Raw genomic sequence first — 20,789 nt, 5'->3', positions numbered from 1 at the left:
CTGGGGTCTCTGGCCGGTGGACTGGGGTCTCTGGCCGGTGGACTGGGGTCTCTGGCCGGTGGACTGCGGTCTCTGGCCGGTGGACTGCGGTCTCTGGCCGGTGGACTGCGGTCTCTGGCCGGTGGACTGCGGTCTCTGGCCGGTGGACTGGGGTCTCTGGCCGGTGGACTGCGGTCTCTGGCCGGTGGACTGGGGTCTCTGGCCGGTGGACTGGGGTCTCTGGCCGGTGGACTGCGGTCTCTGGCCGGTGGACTGCGGTCTCTGGCCGGTGGACTGCGGTCTCTGGCCGGTGGTCTCTGGCCGGTGGACTGGGGTCTCTGGCCGGTGGACTGGGGTCTCTGGCCGGTGGACTGGGGTCTCTGGCCGGTAGACTGGGGTCTCTGGCCGGTAGACTGGGGTCTCTGGCCGGTGGACTGTGGTAGACTGGGGTCTCTGGCCGGTGGACTGGGGTCTCTGGCCGGTAGACTGGGGTCTGTTTCCCTCCAATCCCAACCATTTATCTCATCTGACCCTCATTACGTACTTTGACCACTAGATGGTAACCCTACTCCACACTACTGCTGTATGACAAGTTAGACTTCTCTCTCTATGTGTATATATCTATACTGTATCTAACCCTGTATATCACTAGGTGGTAACCCTACTCCACACACTACTGCTGTGTGACAAGTTAGACTTCTCTCTCTATGTGTATATATCTATACTGTATCTAACCCTGTCTATATCACTAGATGGTAACCCTACTCCACACACTACTGCTGTGTGACAAGTTAGACTTCTCTCTCTGTGTATATATCTATACTGTATCTAACCCTGTCTATATCACTAGGTGGTAACCCTACTCCACACACTACTGCTCTGTGACAAGTTACACCTCTCTCTCTGTGTATATATCTATACTGTATCTAACCCTGTCTATACCACTAGGTGGTAACCCTACTCCACACACTACTGCTGTGTGAAAAGTTAGACTTCTCTCTCTATGTGTATATATCTATACTGTATCTAACCCTGTCTATATCACTAGGTGGTAACCCTACTCCACACACTACTGCTGTGTGACAAGATAGACTTCTCTCTCTATGTGTATATATCTATACTGTATCTAACCCTGTCTATATCACTAGGTGGTAACCCTACTCCACACACTACTGCTGTGTGACAAGATAGACTTCTCTCTCTATGTGTATATATCTATACTGTATCTAACCCTGTCTATATCACTAGGTGGTAACCCTACTCCACACACTACTGCTGTGTGAAAAGTTAGACTTCTCCACGGCTCTGATCGTCTGTCCCCTCAACACCGTTCTCAACTGGCTCAACGAGTTTGAGAAGTGGCAGTACGGCTTCAAGGACGAGGAGAGTTTAGAGGTACACACTTACTCTGATATATCTGTGTGTGTCTTTACGCTGTCTGTGTCTTTACGCTGTCTGTGTCTTTACGCTGTCTGTGTGTCTTTACGCTGTCTGTCACTAGGTGACGGAGCTGTCTGTGTGTCTTTACGCTGTCTGTCACTAGGTGACGGAGCTGTCTGTGTATCTTTACGCTGTCTGTCACTAGGTGACGGAGCTGGCCACGGTGAAGCGTCCTCAGGAGAGAGCGTCTGCTCTGCAGCAGTGGCAGGAGGATGGAGGAATCATGATCATTGGCTATGAGATGTACCGTAACCTCACACAGGGTAGAAATACCAAGAGCAAGAAACTCAAAGAGACCTTCCAGAAGACCCTGGTTGACCCAGGTAGGTAGAGGACACACACACGGTTATGTATTGTATCCAGTTTCTTCTCAACTCTCTGTTCTGTGTTGTCTCCCAGGCCCAGACTTTGTGATCTGTGATGAGGGCCACATCTTGAAGAACGAGGCGTCGGCCATCTCTAAAGCCATGAACTCCATCAAGACCCGACGGAGAGTGGTGCTCACCGGCACTCCGCTGCAGAACAACCTCATAGAGTGTATGTCCGTTACTTCCTGTTATTTCCAGACCGCTGGCCTACAGGGCATTCGGAAATAATTCAGACCCCTGGACTTTTAACACATTTTGTTACGTTACAGCCTTACTCTAAAATTGATTTTTAAAAAGTCCCCCCCCCTCATCAATCTACACATAATGACTAAGCAAAAACAGGTTTAGACATTTTTGCTAATTCATAAAAAAATACAAAACTGAAAAATCACAAGTACATTTAGTATTCAGACCCTTTACTCAGTACTTTGTTGTAGCACCTTTGGCAGCGATTACAGCCTCCAGTCTTCTTGGGTATGACGCTACAAGCTTGGCACACCTGTATTTGGGGAGTTTCTCCCATTCTTCTCTGCAGATCCTCTTTAGTTGGTGGAGGGCCTAAAAGCCCTCCCAGGTCCACCCATGACTGTGCCCCTGCCCAGTCAAGTGTTGTCCTTAAGCCATTTTGCCACAACTTTGGAAGTATGCTTGGGGTCATTGTCCATTTGGAAGACCCATTTGCGACCAAGCTTTAACTTCCTGACTGATGTCTTGAGATGTTGCTTCAATATATCCATATACTTGTCATTTTTCATGATGTCATCTGTTTTGTGAGGTGCACCAGTCCCTCCTGCAGCAAAGCACCCCCACAACATGATGCTGCCACCCCCGTGCTTCACGGTTGGGATGGTGTTCTTCAGCTTGCAAGCTTCTCCCTTTTTCCTCCTTACATGGTCATTATGGCCAAACAGTTCTATTTTTGTTTCATCAGACCAGAAGACATTTCTCCTAAAAGTATGATCTTTGTCCCCATGTGCAGTTGCAAACCGTAGTCTGGCTTTTTTATGGCGGTTTAGGAGCAGTGGCTTCTTCCTTGCTGAGCGGCCTTTCAGGTTTGTCGATATAGGACTCGTTTTACTGTGGGTATAGATACTTCCAATTGACACAAATGATGTCTTGGCTGATTTCTTTTGATTTTACCATGATGTCAAGCAAAGAGGCACTGCGTTTGAAGGTAGGCCTTGAAATACATCCACAGGTATACCTCCAATTGACTCAAATGATGTCAATTAGCCTATCAGAAGCTTCTAAAGCCATGACATCATTTTCTGGAATGTTCCAAGCTGTTTAAAGGAACAGTCAACTTAGTGTATGTAAACTTCTGACCAACTGGAATTGTAATAGTGAATTATAAGTGAAATAATCTGTCTGTAAACAATTGTTGGAAAAATGACTTGTGTCACAAAGTAGATGTCCTAACCGACTTGACAAAACTATAGTTTGTTATCAAGACATTTGTGGAGTGGTTGAAACATGAGTTTTAATGACTCCAACCTAAGTGGATGTAAACTAGTTTTAATAACTCCTACCTAAGTGTATGTAAACTAGTTTTAATGACTCCAACCTAAGTGTATGTAAACTAGTTTTAATGACTCTAACCTAAGTGTATGTAAACTAGTTTTAATGACTCCAACCTGAGTGTATGTAAACTAGTTTTAATGACTCCAACCTCAGTGGATGTAAACTAGTTTTAATGACTCCAACCTAAGTGTATGTAAACTAGTTTTAATGACTCCAACCTAAGTGGATGTAAACTAGTTTTAATGACTCCAACCTCAGTGTATGTAAACTAGTTTTAATGACTCCAACCTGAGTGTATGTAAACTGGGTTTTAATGACTCCAACCTAAGTGTATGTAAACTAGTTTTAATGACTCCAACCTAAGTGTATGTAAACTAGTTTTAATGACTCCAACCTAAGTGTATGTAAACTAGTTTTAATGGCTCCAACCTAAGTGTATGTAAACTAGTTTTAATGACTCCAACCTAAGTGTATGTAAACTAGTTTTAATGACTCCAACCTAAGTGTATGTAAACTAGTTTTAATGACTCCAACCTAAGTGTATGTAAACTAGTTTTAATGACTCCAACCTAAGTGTATGTAAACTAGTTTTAATGGCTCCAACCTGAGTGGATGTAAACTAGTTTTAATGACTCCAACCTAAGTGTATGTAAACTAGTTTTAATGACTCCAACCTAAGTGTATGTAAACTAGTTTTAATGGCTCCAACCTAAGTGTATGTAAACTAGTTTTAATGACTCCAACCTAAGTGTATGTAAACTTCCGACTTCAACTTTACCTCTGTAAGGTCCTTCAGTGAATTATTGAATTCTAAATTCACATAGAGTTGTGAGTTCTAGATATGTCACTGAAAGCAAGTCTGAGCAGATCTGTTCTATGTGAGATAATTCTACGCCTTCGTTAGATTTTTTTTCCTTTTTACTTTTTTTACACCAGCTCCAAACAGCTGAAAAATACAATATTTTGGTTTTGGTTATATTTGGTTATATTTGGTTATATTTGGTTATATTTGGTTATATTTGGTTATATTTTACAGCAGTTTTAGACAGTGTTTTGAAATCTCTTATGAGAGGAGACTCCCAGCTATAGTCGCTGCCATCCAGGTGTGAAATCTCTTAGGAGAGGGAGACTCCCAGCTATAGTCGCTGCAATCCAGGTGTGAAATCTCTTAGGAGAGGGAGACTCCCAGCTGTAGTCGCTGCCATCCAGGTGTGAAATCTCTTAGGAGAGGGAGACTCCCAGCTATAGTCGCTGCAATCCAGGTGTGAAATCTCTTAGGAGAGGGAGACTCCCAGCTGTAGTCGCTGCAATCCAGGTGTGAAATCTCTTAGGAGAGGGAGACTCCCAGCTCCAGGTGTGAAATCTCTTAGGAGAGGGAGACTCCCAGCTGTAGTCGCTGCAATCCAGGTGTGAAATCTCTTAGGAGAGGGAGACTCCCAGCTATAGTCGCTGCAATCCAGGTGTGAAATCTCTTAGGAGAGGGAGACTCCCAGCTATAGTCGCTGCAATCCAGGTGTGAAATCTCTTAGGAGAGGGAGACTCCCAGCTATAGTCGCTGCAATCCAGGTGTAGGAGAGGGAGATCTAGTCGCTGCAATCCAGGTGTGAAATCTCTTAGGAGAGGGAGACTCCCAGCTATAGTCGCTGCAATCCAGGTGTGAAATCTCTTAGGAGAGGAGACTCCCAGATGTAGTCGCTGCCAAAGATGATACTAACATGTATGGACTCGGGTGAATACTTATAAAATCAAGATATATTACGGTTTCATTTTTTAAAAGTTTTATTTTAGGGATATAATTCTACTTTGACATTTCCAAGATTGTTGACAAATAAATTGACAGTGGAATTAACTTTAATGCCACTTCGTAACACAATAAAATGTGAAGAAATCTGAGGGGAAGGTGAATACTTCTGTTGTGTGCCCTGTCCAGACCACTGCATGGTGAACTTCATCAAGGAGAACCTGCTGGGGTCAGTGAAGGAGTTCAGGAACCGCTTCGTCAACCCCATCCAGAACGGGCAGGCAGCGGACTCCACGGACCAGGATGTACGGATTATGAAGAAGAGGGCTCACATCCTCTACGAGATGCTCAATGGATGTGTTCAGGTAACACTGTGTAACGGGGCGGCCCACATCCTCTACGAGATGCTCAATGGATGTGTTCAGGTAACACTGTGTAACGGGGCGGCCCACATCCTCTACGAGATGCTCAATGGATGTGTTCAGGTAACACTGTTGTAACACTATATAACACTGTGATGTTCGCCTCATAAAGGATAGCTCACGTTCTCTCTGCTCTCTCTCTCTGCTCTTTCTCCTCTCTCTCTGCTCTCTCTCTCTGCTCTCTCTCTCTCTCTCTCTGCTCTCTCTCTGCTCTCTCTCTGCTCTCTCTCTCTCTGCTCTTTCTCCTCTTTCTCTCTGCTCTCTCTCTCTGCTCTCTCTCTCTGCTCTCTCTCTCTGCTCTCTCTCTCTCTCTCTCTCTCTCTGCTCTTTCTCCTCTCTCTCTGCTCTTTCTCCTCTTTCTCTGCTCTCTCTCTCTGCTCTCTCTCTCTCTCTCTGCTCTCTTTCTCTGCTCTCTCTCTCTCTCTCTGCTCTTTCTCCTCTCTCTCTGCTTTCTCTCTCTCTGCTCTCTCTCTCTCTGCTCTCTCTCTCTCTCTCTGCTCTCTTTCTCTGCTCTCTCTCTCTGCTCTCTCTCTCTCTCTCTGCTCTTTCTCCTCTCTCTCTGCTCTCTCTCTCTCTCTCTCTCTCTGCTCTCTCTCTCTGCTCTTTCTCCTCTTTCTCTGCTCTCTTTCTCTGCTCTCTCTCTCTGCTCTCTCTCTCTCTCTCTGCTCTTTCTCCTCTCTCTCTGCTCTCTCTCTCTCTGCTCTTTCTCCTCTTTCTCTGCTCTCTTTCTCTGCTCTCTCTCTCTGCTCTCTCTCTCTCTCTGCTCTTTCTCCTCTTTCTCTGCTCTCTCTCTCTGCTCTCTCTCTCTCTCTCTGCTCTTTCTCTTTCTCTGCTCTCTCTCTCTCTCTGCTCTCTCTCTCTGCTCTTTCTCCTCTCTCTCTGCTCTCTCTCTCTGCTCTCTCTCTCTCTGCTCTTTCTCCTCTTTCTCTGCTGTCTCTCTCTGCTCTCTCTCTCTCTCTGCTCTTTCTCCTCTTTCTCTGCTCTCTCTCTCTCTCTCTCTGCTCTTTCTACTCTTTCTCTGCTCTCTCTCTCTGCTCTCTCTCTGCTCTTTCTCTCCTCTTTCTCTGCTCTCTCTCCAGAGAAGAGACTACTCTGCCCTGACCAAGTTCCTGCCTCCTAAACATGAGTATGTGGTGTCCGTCAGAGTCACGCCCATCCAGTGTACTCTATACCGACACTACCTGGAGCACTTAACAGGTACACACTAACCCCTACCTGGAGGATTGTACTTCTGTGTGTTTTAAGAGGGAGAGAAGGAGGTTACCAGAGGTCTGGTCTCTAGTCTAAACAGTTCAATACGACCTAGAGGTCTGGTCTCTAGTCTAAACGGTTCAATATGACCCAGAGGTCTGGTCTCTAGTCTAAATGGTTCAATATGACCCAGAGGCTGGTCTCTAGTCTAAACGGTTCAATATGACCCAGAGGTCTGGTCTCTAGTCTAAACAGTTCAATATGACCCAGAGGTCTGGTCTCTAGTCTAAATGGTTCATTATGACCCAGAGGTCTGGTCTCTAGTCTAAACAGTTCAATATAACCCAGAGGTCTGGTCTCTAGTCTAAACAGTTCAATATAACCCAGAGGTCTGGTCTCTAGTCTAAACAGTTCAATATAACCCAGAGGTCTGGTCTCTAGTCTAAACGGTTCATTATGACCCAGAGGTCTGGTCTCTAGTCTAAACGGTTCATTATGACCCAGAGGTCTGGTCTCTAGTCTAAACAGTTCATTATGACCCAGAGGTCTGGTCTCTAGTCTAAACGGTTCAATATGTTCCCACAGCATGATGCTGCCACCACCATGCTTCACCGTAGGGATGGTGCAAGGTTTCCTCCAGACATGATGCTGCCACCACCATGCTTCACCGTAGGGATGGTGCAAGGTTTCCTCCAGACATGATGCTGCCACCACCATGCTTCACCGTAGGGATGGTGCAAGGTTTCCTCCAGACATGATGCTGCCACCATGCTTCACCGTAGTGATGGTGCAAGGTTTCCTCCAGACATGATGCTGCCACCACCATGCTTCACCGTAGGGATGGTGCAAGGTTTCCTCCAGACATGATGCTGCCACCACCATGCTTCACCGTAGGGATGGTGCAAGGTTTCCTCCAGACATGATGCTGCCACCACCATGCTTCACCGTAGGGATGGTGCAAGGTTTCGTCCTGACATGATGCTTGGCATTCAGGCCAAAGAGCTCGATCTTGGTTTCATCAGACCAGATAATCTTGTTTCTCATGGTCAGAGTCCTTTAGGTGCCTTTTGGCAAACTCCAAGTGGGTTGTCATGTGCCTTTTACTGAGCAGTGGCTTCCGTCTGGCCACTCTACCATAAAAGCCTGATTGGTGGAGTGCTGGAGAGATGATTGTCCTTCTGGAAGGTTCTCCCATCTCCACAGAGGAACTCTAGAGCTCGATTGCGCAGTTTGGCCGGGCGACCAGCTCTAGGAAGAGTCTTGGTGATTCCAAACTTCTTCCATTTAAGAATGATTGAGGCTATTGTGTTCTTGGGGACCTTCAATGCTGCAGAAATGTTTTGGCACGCTTCCCCAGATCTGCGTCTCGACACAATCCTGTCTCGGAGCTCTACGGACCATTCCTTCAACCTCATGACTTGGTTTTTGCTCTGACATGCACTGTCAACTGTGAGACCTTCTATAGACAGATGTGTGCCTTTTCAAATCAAGTCCAATCAATTGAATTTACCACAGGTGGACTCCAATCAAGTTGTAGAAACATCTCAATGATCAATGGAAACAGGATGCACCTGAGCTCAAATCTCAAAGGAAAGGGTCTGAATACTTATGTAAATAAGATATTTCTGTTTTTTATTTGAAATTTGCGTAACATTTGAAACCAGTTTATTTTTTTCTTCCTTCGTGTAGATTGAGGGATACATTTAATTTAACGTTTAACGTTTTCTGTCTCTTTCAGTCGTCTCTTACGTTGTTCTGGTGTTGATGTGAAGGAGTGGTACCTTACTCAGTTGTGGTTGGTTTGACACACACGTTCTCTCTCTCTGCGTGTGTCTGGGGCAGGTACGGGGAACGTGGTGGAGGGGGGTCGAGGCCGAGCCGGGACCAAACTCTTCCAGGACTTCCAGATGCTCAGCAGAATCTGGACCCATCCCTGGTGCCTGCAGCTGGACTACATCAGCAAGGAAAACAAGGTACACAGAGACGGACTCACACACACTCATCAGCTAAGAAAACAGGTTGAGGGGAACGAGACTGGTCTGTATCAGCTGCCCCAACCCCACTAACAGACACGCTACACCAGGAGAACATATTAACACGCTACACTAAACCCCAAGAGAACATACTAACACACGCTTCACTAAACCCCAGGAGAACATACTAACACGCTACACTAAACCCCAGGAGAACATACTAACACGCTTCACTAAACCCCAGGAGAACATACTAACACGCTACACTAAACCCCAGGAGAACATACTAACACGCTACACTAAACCCCAGGAGAACATACTAACACGCTACACTAAACCCCAGGAGAACATGCTAACACGCTTCACTAAACCCCAGGAGAACATATTAACACGCTTCACTAAACCCCAGGAGAACATGCTAACACGCTACACTAAACCCCAGGAGAACATATTAACACGCTTCACTAAACCCCAGGAGAACATACTAACACGCTACACTAAACCCCAGGAGAACATACTAACACGCTACACTAAACCCCAGGAGAACATACTAACACGCTACACTAAACCCCAGGAGAACATACTAACACGCTACACTAAACCCCAGGAGAACATACTAACACGCTTCACTAAACCCCAGGAGAACATACTAACACGCTACACTAAACCCCAGGAGAACATACTAACACGCTTCACTAAACCCCAGGAGAACATACTAACACGCTACACTAAACCCCAGGAGAACATACTAACACGCTACACTAAACCCCAGGAGAACATACTAACACGCTTCACTAAACCCCAGGATAACATATTAACACACTACACTAAACCCCAGGAGAACATACTAACACGCTACACTAAACCCCAGGAGAACATGCTAACACGCTTCACTAAACCCCAGGAGAACATACTAACACGCTTCACTAAACCCCAGGAGAACATATTAACACGCTTCACTAAACCCCAGGAGAACTTACTAACACGCTTCACTAAACCCCAGGAGAACATGCTAACACGCTACACTAAACCCCAGGAGAACATGCTAACACGCTACACTAAACCCCAGGAGAACATGCTAACACGCTACACTAAACCCCAGGAGAACATGCTAACACGCTACACTAAACCCCAGGAGAACATACTAGCACACGCTACACTAAACCCCAGGAGAACATGCTAACACGCTACACTAAACCCCAGGAGAACATGCTAACACGCTACACTAAACCCCAGGAGAACATGCTAACACGCTACACTAAACCCCAGGAGAACATACTAGCACACGCTACACTAAACCCCAGGAGAACATGCTAACACGCTACACTAAACCCCAGGAGAACATGCTAACACGCTTCACTAAACCCCAGGAGAACATATTAACACGCTTCACTAAACCCCAGGAGAACATACTAACACGCTTCACTAAACCCCAGGAGAACATATTAACACGCTTCACTAAACCCCAGGAGAACATACTAACACGCTACACTAAACCCCAGGAGAACATACTAACACGCTACACTAAACCCCAGGAGAACATACTAACACGCTACACTAAACCCCAGGAGAACATACTAACACGCTACACTAAACCCCAGGAGAACATACTAACACGCTTCACTAAACCCCAGGAGAACATACTAACACGCTACACTAAACCCCAGGAGAACATACTAACACGCTTCACTAAACCCCAGGAGAACATACTAACACGCTACACTAAACCCCAGGAGAACATACTAACACGCTTCACTAAACCCCAGGATAACATATTAACACACTACACTAAACCCCAGGAGAACATACTAACACGCTACACTAAACCCCAGGAGAACATGCTAACACGCTTCACTAAACCCCAGGAGAACATACTAACACGCTTCACTAAACCCCAGGAGAACATATTAACACGCTTCACTAAACCCCAGGAGAACTTACTAACACGCTTCACTAAACCCCAGGAGAACATGCTAACACGCTACACTAAACCCCAGGAGAACATGCTAACACGCTACACTAAACCCCAGGAGAACATGCTAACACGCTACACTAAACCCCAGGAGAACATGCTAACACGCTACACTAAACCCCAGGAGAACATACTAGCACACGCTACACTAAACCCCAGGAGAACATGCTAACACGCTACACTAAACCCCAGGAGAACATGCTAACACGCTACACTAAACCCCAGGAGAACATGCTAACACGCTACACTAAACCCCAGGAGAACATGCTAACACGCTACACTAAACCCCAGGAGAACATGCTAACACGCTACACTAAACCCCAGGAGAACATGCTAACACGCTTCACTAAACCCCAGGAGAACATATTAACACGCTTCACTAAACCCCAGGAGAACATACTAACACGCTTCACTAAACCCCAGGAGAACATGCTAACACGCTACACTAAACCCCAGGAGAACATGCTAACACGCTACACTAAACCCCAGGAGAACATGCTAACACGCTACACTAAACCCCAGGAGAACATACTAGCACACGCTACACTAAACCCCAGGAGAACATGCTAACACGCTTCACTAAACCCCAGGAGAACATACTAACACGCTTCACTAAACCCCAGGAGAACATATTAACACGCTTCACTAAACCCCAGGAGAACATGCTAACACGCTACACTAAACCCCAGGAGAACATGCTAACACGCTACACTAAACCCCAGGAGAACATGCTAACACGCTACACTAAACCCCAGGAGAACATACTAGCACACGCTACACTAAACCCCAGGAGAACATGCTAACACGCTACACTAAACCCCAGGAGAACATGCTAACACGCTACACTAAACCCCAGGAGAACATGCTAACACGCTACACTAAACCCCAGGAGAACATACTAGCACACGCTACACTAAACCCCAGGAGAACATGCTAACACGCTACACTAAACCCCAGGAGAACATGCTAACACGCTTCACTAAACCCCAGGAGAACATATTAACACGCTTCACTAAACCCCAGGAGAACATACTAACACGCTTCACTAAACCCCAGGAGAACATGCTAACACGCTACACTAAACCCCAGGAGAACATGCTAACACGCTACACTAAACCCCAGGAGAACATGCTAACACGCTACACTAAACCCCAGGAGAACATACTAGCACACGCTACACTAAACCCCAGGAGAACATGCTAACACGCTACACTAAACCCCAGGAGAACATGCTAACACGCTACACTAAACCCCAGGAGAACATGCTAACACGCTACACTAAACCCCAGGAGAACATACTAGCACACGCTACACTAAACCCCAGGAGAACATGCTAACACGCTACACTAAACCCCAGGAGAACATGCTAACACGCTACACTAAACCCCAGGAGAACATGCTAACACGCTTCACTAAACCCCAGGAGAACATGCTAGCACACGCTACACTAAACCCCAGGAGAACATACTACAAACTGTGTCTTAGGGGGGCTGACTGTGTCTTAGGGGGGCTGACTGTGTCTTAGGGGGGCTGACTGTAACTTAGTGGGGAGGGCTGACTGTGTCTTAGTGGGGGGTCTGACTGTGTCTTAGTGGGGGGGATCTGACTGTGTCTTAGTGGGGGGTCTGACCGTGTCTCGGGGGGGGCAGACTGTGTCTTAGGGGGGGCCTTACTGTGTGTCTTGTGTTTTAGGGGTACTTTGACGAGGACAGCATGGAGGAGTTCATCGCCTCGGAGACCGAGGAATCTTCTTTAAGCATGACCTCTGAGGACGAGAAACAGAAAAAGTAATTTTCAGGGACACAAACTCGTCACTTTTTGGCGATATTTGAGAGGCCCGGAGTATCACCCATTGAGCTATAAGAGGCCCAGAGTTTCACCCATTGAGCTATAAGAGGCCCAGAGTTTCACCCATTGAGCTATAAGAGGCCCAGAGTTTCACCCATTGAGCTATAAGAGGCCCAGAGTTTCACCCATTGAGCTATAAGAGGCCCAGAGTTTCACCCATTGAGCTATAAGAGGCCCAGAGTTTCACCCATTGAGCTATAAGAGGCCCAGAGTTTCACCCATTGAGCTATAAGAGGCCCAGAGTTTCACCCATTGAGCTATAAGAGGCCCAGAGTTTCACCCATTGAGCTATAAGAGGCCCAGAGTTTCACCCATTGAGCTATAAGAGGCCCAGAGTTTCACCCATTGAGCTATAAGAGGCCCAGAGTTTCACCCATTGAGCTATAAGAGGCCCAGAGTTTCACCCATTGAGCTATAAGAGGCCCAGAGTTTCACCCATTGAGCTATAAGAGGCCCAGAGTTTCACCCATTGAGCTATAAGAGGCCCAGAGTTTCACCCATTGAGCTGTAACAGAGGCCCAGAGTTTCACCCATTGAGCTGTAACAGAGGCCCAGAGTGCATCACCCATTGAGCTGTAACAGAGGCCCAGAGTGCATCACCCATTGAGCTGTAACAGAGGCCCAGAGTGCATCACCCATTGAGCTATAACAGAGGCCCAGAGTGCATCACCCATTGAGCTATAACAGAGGCCCAGAGTGCATCACCCATTGAGCTATAACAGAGGCCCAGAGTGCATCACCCATTGAGCTATAACAGAGGCCCAGAGTGTATCACCCATTGAGCTATAACAGAGGCCCAGAGTTTCACCCATTGAGCTATAACAGAGGCCCAGAGTGCATCACCCATTAAGCTGTAACAGAGGCCCAGAGTGCATCACCCATTGAGCTATAACAGAGGCCCAGAGTGCATCACCCATCGCGCTATAACAGAGGCCCAGAGTGCATCACCCATTGAGCTATAACAGAGGCCCAGAGTGCATCTCCCATTGAGCTATAACAGAGGCCCAGAGTGCATCACCCATTGAGCTATAACAGAGGCCCAGAGTGCATCACCCATTGAGCTATAACAGAGGCCCAGAGTATCCCCCATTGAGCTATAACAGAGGCCCAGAGGGTGAATAGGCAACAACATATTGAAGTGCCTTTGAACGGGGTATGGTAGTAGGTGCCAGGCGCACCGGTTTGTGTCAAGAACTGCAACGATCCTGGGTTTTTCACACTCTAACAGTTTCCTGTGTGTATCAAGAATGATCCACCACCTGAAGGACATTCAGCCATCTTGACACAACTTTGGGAAGCATTGGAGTCAACGCTTTCGACACCCCGTAGAGTCCGTGCCCCGACAAATTGAGGCTGTTCTGAGGGGCAAAAGGGGAGCGCAACTCAATATTAGGAAGGTGTTCTTAATGTTTTGTACACTGTGTATATTCCTTACCACATTCATCCTGCCCAATCACAGGTAGGCATTTGGATACGAGCAAATCATCCGTTTTCTGCAGTAGCCTTCTTGTATTGTACTGTAAAGTGTGAAGGTAAATCGAAGTGTGTTGAGTAGAGGTGTGAAGATCAGAGCTTTGTGCAGGGCACGGGCAGAACCAATAGGAAACGGGGACAGGCATCCTGAGGGGGCGGGGCCAACTATCACCATATTACTCTGTATCGTGATACTTGGTCTGGCATCACTTTGTTGGTCAAATGTTGGTATTGTGACAACCCTACTCGGGGAAAATAGGTACATTTTCTAGCAAGTTTACAGGTTGACTGTCTTATCGTACTGTAATATACAACCTGACTGTCTTATCGTACTGTAATATACAACCTGACTGTCTTATCGTACTGTAATATACAACCTGACTGTCTTATCGTACTGTAATATACAACCTGACTGTCTTATCGTACTGTAATATACAACCCAACTGTCTTATCGTACTGTAATATACAACCTGACTGTCTTATCGTACTGTAATATACAACCTGACTGTCTTATCGTACTGTAATATACAACCTGACTGTCTTATCGTACTGTAATATACAACCTGACTGTCTTATCATACTGTAATATACAACCTGGCTGTCTTATCGTACTATAATATACAACCTGGCTGTCTTATCGTACTGTAATATACAGCCTTGCACTGTTGACTGTCTTATCGTACTGTAATATACAACCTGACTGTCTTATCATACTGTAATATACAACCTGACTGTCTTATCATACTGTAATATACAAACTGACTGTCTTATCATACTGTAATTTACAACCTGGCTGTCTTATCGTACTGTAATATACAACCTGGCTGTCTTATCATACTGTAATTTACAACCTGACTGTCTTATCATACTGTAATATACAACCTTTCACTCTTGACTGTCTTATCATACTGTAATATACAACCTGACTGTCTTATCATACTGTAATATACAACCTGACTGTCTTATCGTACTGTAATATACAACCTGACTGTCTTATCGTACTGTAATATACAACCTGACTGTCTTATCGTACTGTAATATACAAACTGACTGTCTTATCATACTGTAATATACAACCTGACTGTCTTATCGTACTGTAATATACAACCTGGCTGTCTTATCGTACTGTAATATACAACCTGGCTGTCTTATCGTACTATAATATACAAACTGGCTGTCTTATCGTACTATAATATACAAACTGACTGTCTTATCGTACTATAATATACAAACTGACTGTCTTATCGTACTGTAATATACAACCTGACTGTCTTATCGTACTGTAATATACAACCTGACTGTCTTATCGTACTGTAATATACAACCTGACTGTCTTATCGTACTGTAATATACAACCTGACTGTCTTATCGTACTGTAATATACAACCTGGCTGTCTTATCGTACTGTAATATACAACCTGGCTGTCTTATCGTACTGTAATATACAACCTGGCTGTCTTATCGTACTGTAATATACAACCTGACTGTCTTATCGTACTGTAATATACAACCTGGCTGTCTTATCGTACTGTAATATACAACCTGGCTGTCTTATCGTACTGTAATATACAACCTGGCTGTCTTATCGTACTGTAATATACAACCTGGCTGTCTTATCGTACAACCTGACTTGTCTTATCGTACTGTAATATACAACCTGACTGTCTTATCGTACTGTAATATACAACCTGACTGTCTTATCGTACTGTAATATACAACCTGGCTGTCTTATCGTACTGTAATATACAACCTGGCTGTCTTATCGTACTGTAATGTACAACCTGACTGTCTTATCGTACTGTAATATACAACCTGACTGTCTTATCGTACTGTAATATACAACCTGACTGTCTTATCGTACTGTAATATACAACCTGACTGTCTTATCGTACTGTAATATACAACCTGACTGTCTTATCGTACTGTAATATACAACCTGGCTGTCTTATCGTACAACCTGACTTGTCTTATCGTACTGTAATATACAACCTGACTGTCTTATCGTACTGTAATATACAACCTGACTGTCTTATCGTACTGTAATATACAACCTGGCTGTCTTATCGTACTGTAATATACAACCTGGCTGTCTTATCGTACTGTAATGTACAACCTGACTGTCTTATCGTACTGTAATATACAACCTGACTGTCTTATCGTACTGTAATGTACAACCTGACTGTCTTATCGTACTGTAATATACATCCTGACTGTCTTATCATACTGTAATATACAACGTTGCTCTGCCCCCCTGTAGGAAGAAGAAGCGGGGGAAGGCCAGGAAGAAGGACAGTGACTCAGACAGTGACGCTCTCGAGGTGATTAAGGAGTGGAACACCAGCTCCCGAGGGGGAGACCCCTCCAGCCGCAACCGGGCGGAGCCACAGGAGGAAGGTATAGAAATACAATTATATAGAGCCTGTAGATTGTTACCTGACTAGAAATGTACAGTTAAAATGTTACGGTGTTATATATTATATATAATGTGTGTGTTTTATTTTTTAAAAATGTTAATACATTAAATAACATAAGTGTTCATCTCCCTGAGTCAATAGATGTTAGAAACACCTTTGGTAGCGACTACAGCTGGGAGTCTCCTTGGTTAACTCTCATAAGAGCATTGCACACCTGGATTGTACAATTTTGTATTCGCCCATATAATCTATTCTAAATTCTTCAAAGCTCAGTCAAATTGGTTGTTGATCATTGCTAGGCAACCATTTCAACGAGATGTAAGTCAAAACTGCCAGAACATTCACTGTCTTGGTAAGCAACTCCAGTGTAGAATTGGCCTGTCCTGCTGAATGGTGAATTCATCTCCCAGTGTCTGGTGGAAAGCAGACTGAACCAGGTTATTGTCCTGCTGAATGGGGAATTCATCTCCCAGTGTCTGGTGGAAAGCAGACTGAACCAGGTTATTGTCCTGCTGAAAGGTGAATTCATCTCCCAGTGTCTGGTGGAAAGCAGACTGAACCAGGTTATTGTCCTGCTGAAAGGTGAATTCATCTCCCAGTGTCTGGTGGAAAGCAGACTGAACCAGGTTGTTGTCCTGCTGAAAGGTGAATTCATCTCCCAGTGTCTGGTGGAAAGCAGACTGAACCAGGTTATTGTCCTGCTGAAAGGTGAATTCATCTCCCAGTGTCTGGTGGAAAGCAGACTGAACCAGGTTATTGTCCTGCTGAAAGATGAATTCATCTCCCAGTGTCTGGTGGAAAGCAGACTGAACCAGGTTATTGTCCTGCTGAAAGATGAATTCATCTCCCAGTGTCTGGTGGAAAGCAGACTGAACCAGGTTATTGTCCTGCTGAAAGATGAATTCATCTCCCAGTGTCTGGTGGAAAGCAGACTGAACCAGGTTATTGTCCTGCTGAAAGATGAATTCATCTCCCAGTGTCTGGTGGAAAGCAGACTGAAGCAGGTTTTCCTCTAGGAATTTGCCTGTGCTCCATTAGCTCCATTCCGTTTCCTTTTTGTCCTAAAAAAAACTCCCTGGTGTTGTCCACTTACAAGCATACCCATAACATGATGCAGCCACCGCCATGCTTGAAAACATGGAGAGTGGTACTCAGTGATGTTGGATTTGCCCCAAACATAAGCCTTTGCACTTTGGCCGAAGAGCGTTCCTTTTCTGTGTTTTGTTACCAGATTCAGGAATATTTTTTTATTCCCTGTATTCTTTTCACTCTGTCATTGAGGTCATTCTTCTTCATTCTCTTCACTACAATGTAGTTGATCCATCCTCAGTTTTCTCCCATCACATCCATTGAACTCTGGTAGATGTTTTAAAATGACCAGTGGCCTCATGGTGACATCTCAGAGCTGTTTCCTTCCTCTCCTGCAGCTCAGTTCAGGAGGACTGTTGTCTCGTTGATTTGCCTGGTTGGTTTAATATACTGAACGAAAATATAAACGCATCAAGGTTTTTACTGAGTTACAGTTCATAGAAGGAAATCAGTCAATTGAAATAAATTCATTACACCCTAATCAATGATTACACATGACTGGGCGCCGGGAGGGCATAGACCTTGTCCTTGTGAGCCAACCAATCAGAATGAGTTCTTCTCCACAAAAGTCCTTATTACAGACAGAAACACAGCCCAGATGCCACCTGTGTAATGATCATGCTGTTTAATCAGCTTCTTGATATTCCACACCTTCTCAGGTGGATGGATTATATTAAGTTATCTATACTTCTACTCAGGTATGACAATTGGTTACCGGAAAATGTCTGGCATCTTTTATTTCAGCTCATGAAACATGTTTCGTCAGTGTACATAATCCGCGGCATCATCAGAACCTTAAAGATATTAAATGTCTGATTTGTTGTTACCCATCTACCAATCAGCTTGAAATTCAATACTTGACTGGTGGACCTTACAGATGTGTGTATGGGGGACAGAGGAAGAGGAAGTCATTAAAAAACATGTCAAATCATTATAGTCCATTTAACTTGTGATTTGTTTAGCCAAATGTTCCTCCTGAACCAAGGTCTACCTTAACAAGGGGCTGATGTTACTCCTGAACCAAGGTCTACCTTAACAAGGGGGCTGATGTTACTCCTGAACCAAGGTCTACCTTAACAAGGGGGCTGATGTTCCTCCTGAACCAAGGTCTGCCTTAACAAGGGGCTGATGTTACTCCTGAACCAAGGTCTACCTTAACAAGGGGGCTGATGTTCCTCCTGAACCAAGGTCTGCCTTAACAAGGGGGCTGATGTTACTCCTGAACCAAGGTCTGCCTTAACAAGGGGGCTGATGTTACTCCTGAACCAAGGTCTACCTTAACAAGGGGGCTGATGTTCCTCCTGAACCAAGGTCTGCCTTAACAAGGGGGCTGATGTTACTCCTGAACCAAGGTCTGCCTTAACAAGGGGGCTGATGTTACTCCTGAACCAAGGTCTACCTTAACAAGGGGGCTGATGTTCCTCCTGAACCAAGGTCTGCCTTAACAAGGGGCTGATGTTACTCCTGAACCAAGGTCTACCTTAACAAGGGGGCTGATGTTCCTCCTGAACCAAGGTCTACCTTAAATTAGTGAGCCGCATCAAATAACATAAATACTCATCATAAACATTGATAAACTATACGAATGTTTTCATGGAAATATAGATAAACTTCTCCTTCATGCAACCGCTGTGTCAGATTTCAAAAACGCTTTACGGCGAAAGCACACTTTGCGATTATGTTAGGTCAGTTCTTAGCCACAGAAACGCATGCATGCATTTTCCAGCCAAGTCACAAAAGTCAGAAATAGCATTACAATTAATCACATACCTTTGATGATCTTCATCTGGTGGCACTCCCAGGTCTCCATGTTAGACAATAAATGTTTGTTTTGTTCGATAATGTCCCTCTTCATGACCAAAAACCTCCTTTTTGTTCGCATGGTTTGTCCAGTAATCCGAATGCAGAAGGCGCGTGCACTAATGCCAGGACGAAAAGTTTTTAAAAAGTAGAATAAAAGTTCATAGAAACATGCCAAACGATGTTTAAAATCAATCCTCGGGTTGTTTTTGTCATAAATAATCAATAATATTTTAACCGGACAAAAGCTTCGTCAATGGGAAAGGAGAAACAAGAAAGGTGCGTTCCCGATCAGACACATGGCTGATGAATGGAAATGTCCACTGGCCACTGATTGAAAGTGCTGTATCTCCCTCATTTTTCAGAGTAAAAGCATGAAACAATGCCTAAAGACTGGTCACATGTAGAGGAAGGCACAGAGCTCGTGAACTGGTTCCTAAGTCTTTGTATGGTGGATAGGCTTTCAATGGAAAAACAGCTTTTCAAAATAATAGTACTTCCTGGATGGATTTTCCTCAGGTTTTCACCTGCCATATCAGTTCTGTTATACTCACAGACATTATTTTCACAGTTTTGGAAACTTTAGAGTGTTTTCCATCCAAATCTACGAATTATATGCATATCCTATATTCTGGGACTGAGTAGCAGACAGTTTAATTTGTGCATGCTTTTCATCCAAAATTCCCGAACGCTGCCCCCTACCCTAGGGAAGTTAAACTACAGCTGGCCCAGAACAGAGCTGCACGTCTTGCTCTTCATTGTAACTAGAAAGTTCATATAGATACTACTACGCATGTCAGTGTCTTGGCTGAGAGTTGAGGAAAGACTGACTGTGTCACTACTTGTTAAAATAAACATAGTTGGAAATTCCAAATTGTTTGCGTAATCAACTTACACACAGCACCGACACTTATCCCACCAGCATTGCCACCAGGGGTCTTTTCCAGAATTTTTTTCCAGAAACATACAGTATTATACAGAGCCGAACTCCCTTCCATCTTATCTAGCGCAAGTGAAGCAACACAACCACTCTCCCCCACGTGACCTGCTTGTTGTGTACTGTTCTACATGTTAATGATTTAAAATGTATGTATATGAAGTATTTTGTCTCATTTTTCGTTATGTGTCGGACCCCAGTAAGACTAGCTGTCACTAATAAAAAAAATCTTACCCTCTGCCTTCCCCAGTGCGTCCGGCCTCCAGCCCTGGCACCAGGAGTCCTGACTGGCACAAGGAGTTTGTTACGGAGGCTGACTCTGAGATCCTGGAGCATTCTGGGAAAATGGTGCTGCTGTTTGAGATCCTCCGCATGGCCGAGGAGGTGGAGGACAAAATGTAAGTAACTATAATATACATTTGAGGTGGAAGAAGAACCAGAAACCCACCTATTTAGACAAAGAATTGAAGAGCTGCACAGTGATGCAAGCTTACCAGACGGGCTAAATGCCCTTTTTTGCTTGCTTTGACGAAAGCAAAACAGAAGCATGCATGAGAGCACCAGCTGTTCCGGACGACTGTGTGACCACGCTCTCTGTAGCCGATGTGAGCAAGACCTTTA

The 20,789-nt window shown here is 44.9% G+C and overlaps 1 protein-coding gene across 3 annotated transcripts in view; it reads left to right on the top strand.

The window, feature by feature from the left end:
- Nucleotides 1-20,789, top strand: part of LOC115126342 (transcriptional regulator ATRX-like) — a 99,851-nt gene that overhangs the window by 39,061 nt on the left and 40,001 nt on the right. For all 3 annotated transcript variants that reach the window (XM_065018266.1, XM_065018267.1, XM_065018268.1), the window contains exons 16-24: nt 1,228-1,374; nt 1,565-1,742; nt 1,819-1,956; nt 5,239-5,414; nt 6,551-6,668; nt 8,505-8,635; nt 12,300-12,394; nt 16,186-16,322; nt 20,419-20,566. In XM_065018266.1, the coding sequence (XP_064874338.1) occupies nt 1,228-1,374; nt 1,565-1,742; nt 1,819-1,956; nt 5,239-5,414; nt 6,551-6,668; nt 8,505-8,635; nt 12,300-12,394; nt 16,186-16,322; nt 20,419-20,566 (1,268 nt within the window). The remainder of the gene's footprint in view (nt 1-1,227; nt 1,375-1,564; nt 1,743-1,818; nt 1,957-5,238; nt 5,415-6,550; nt 6,669-8,504; nt 8,636-12,299; nt 12,395-16,185; nt 16,323-20,418; nt 20,567-20,789) is intronic.

This window comes from Oncorhynchus nerka, linkage group LG5 (genome assembly GCF_034236695.1).
Source record: "Oncorhynchus nerka isolate Pitt River linkage group LG5, Oner_Uvic_2.0, whole genome shotgun sequence".
Classification (NCBI taxonomy): domain Eukaryota; kingdom Metazoa; phylum Chordata; class Actinopteri; order Salmoniformes; family Salmonidae; genus Oncorhynchus; species Oncorhynchus nerka.
The sequence above is the reverse complement of the archived record's forward strand: the minus strand, read 5'-3'. Positions and strand labels throughout refer to the sequence as shown.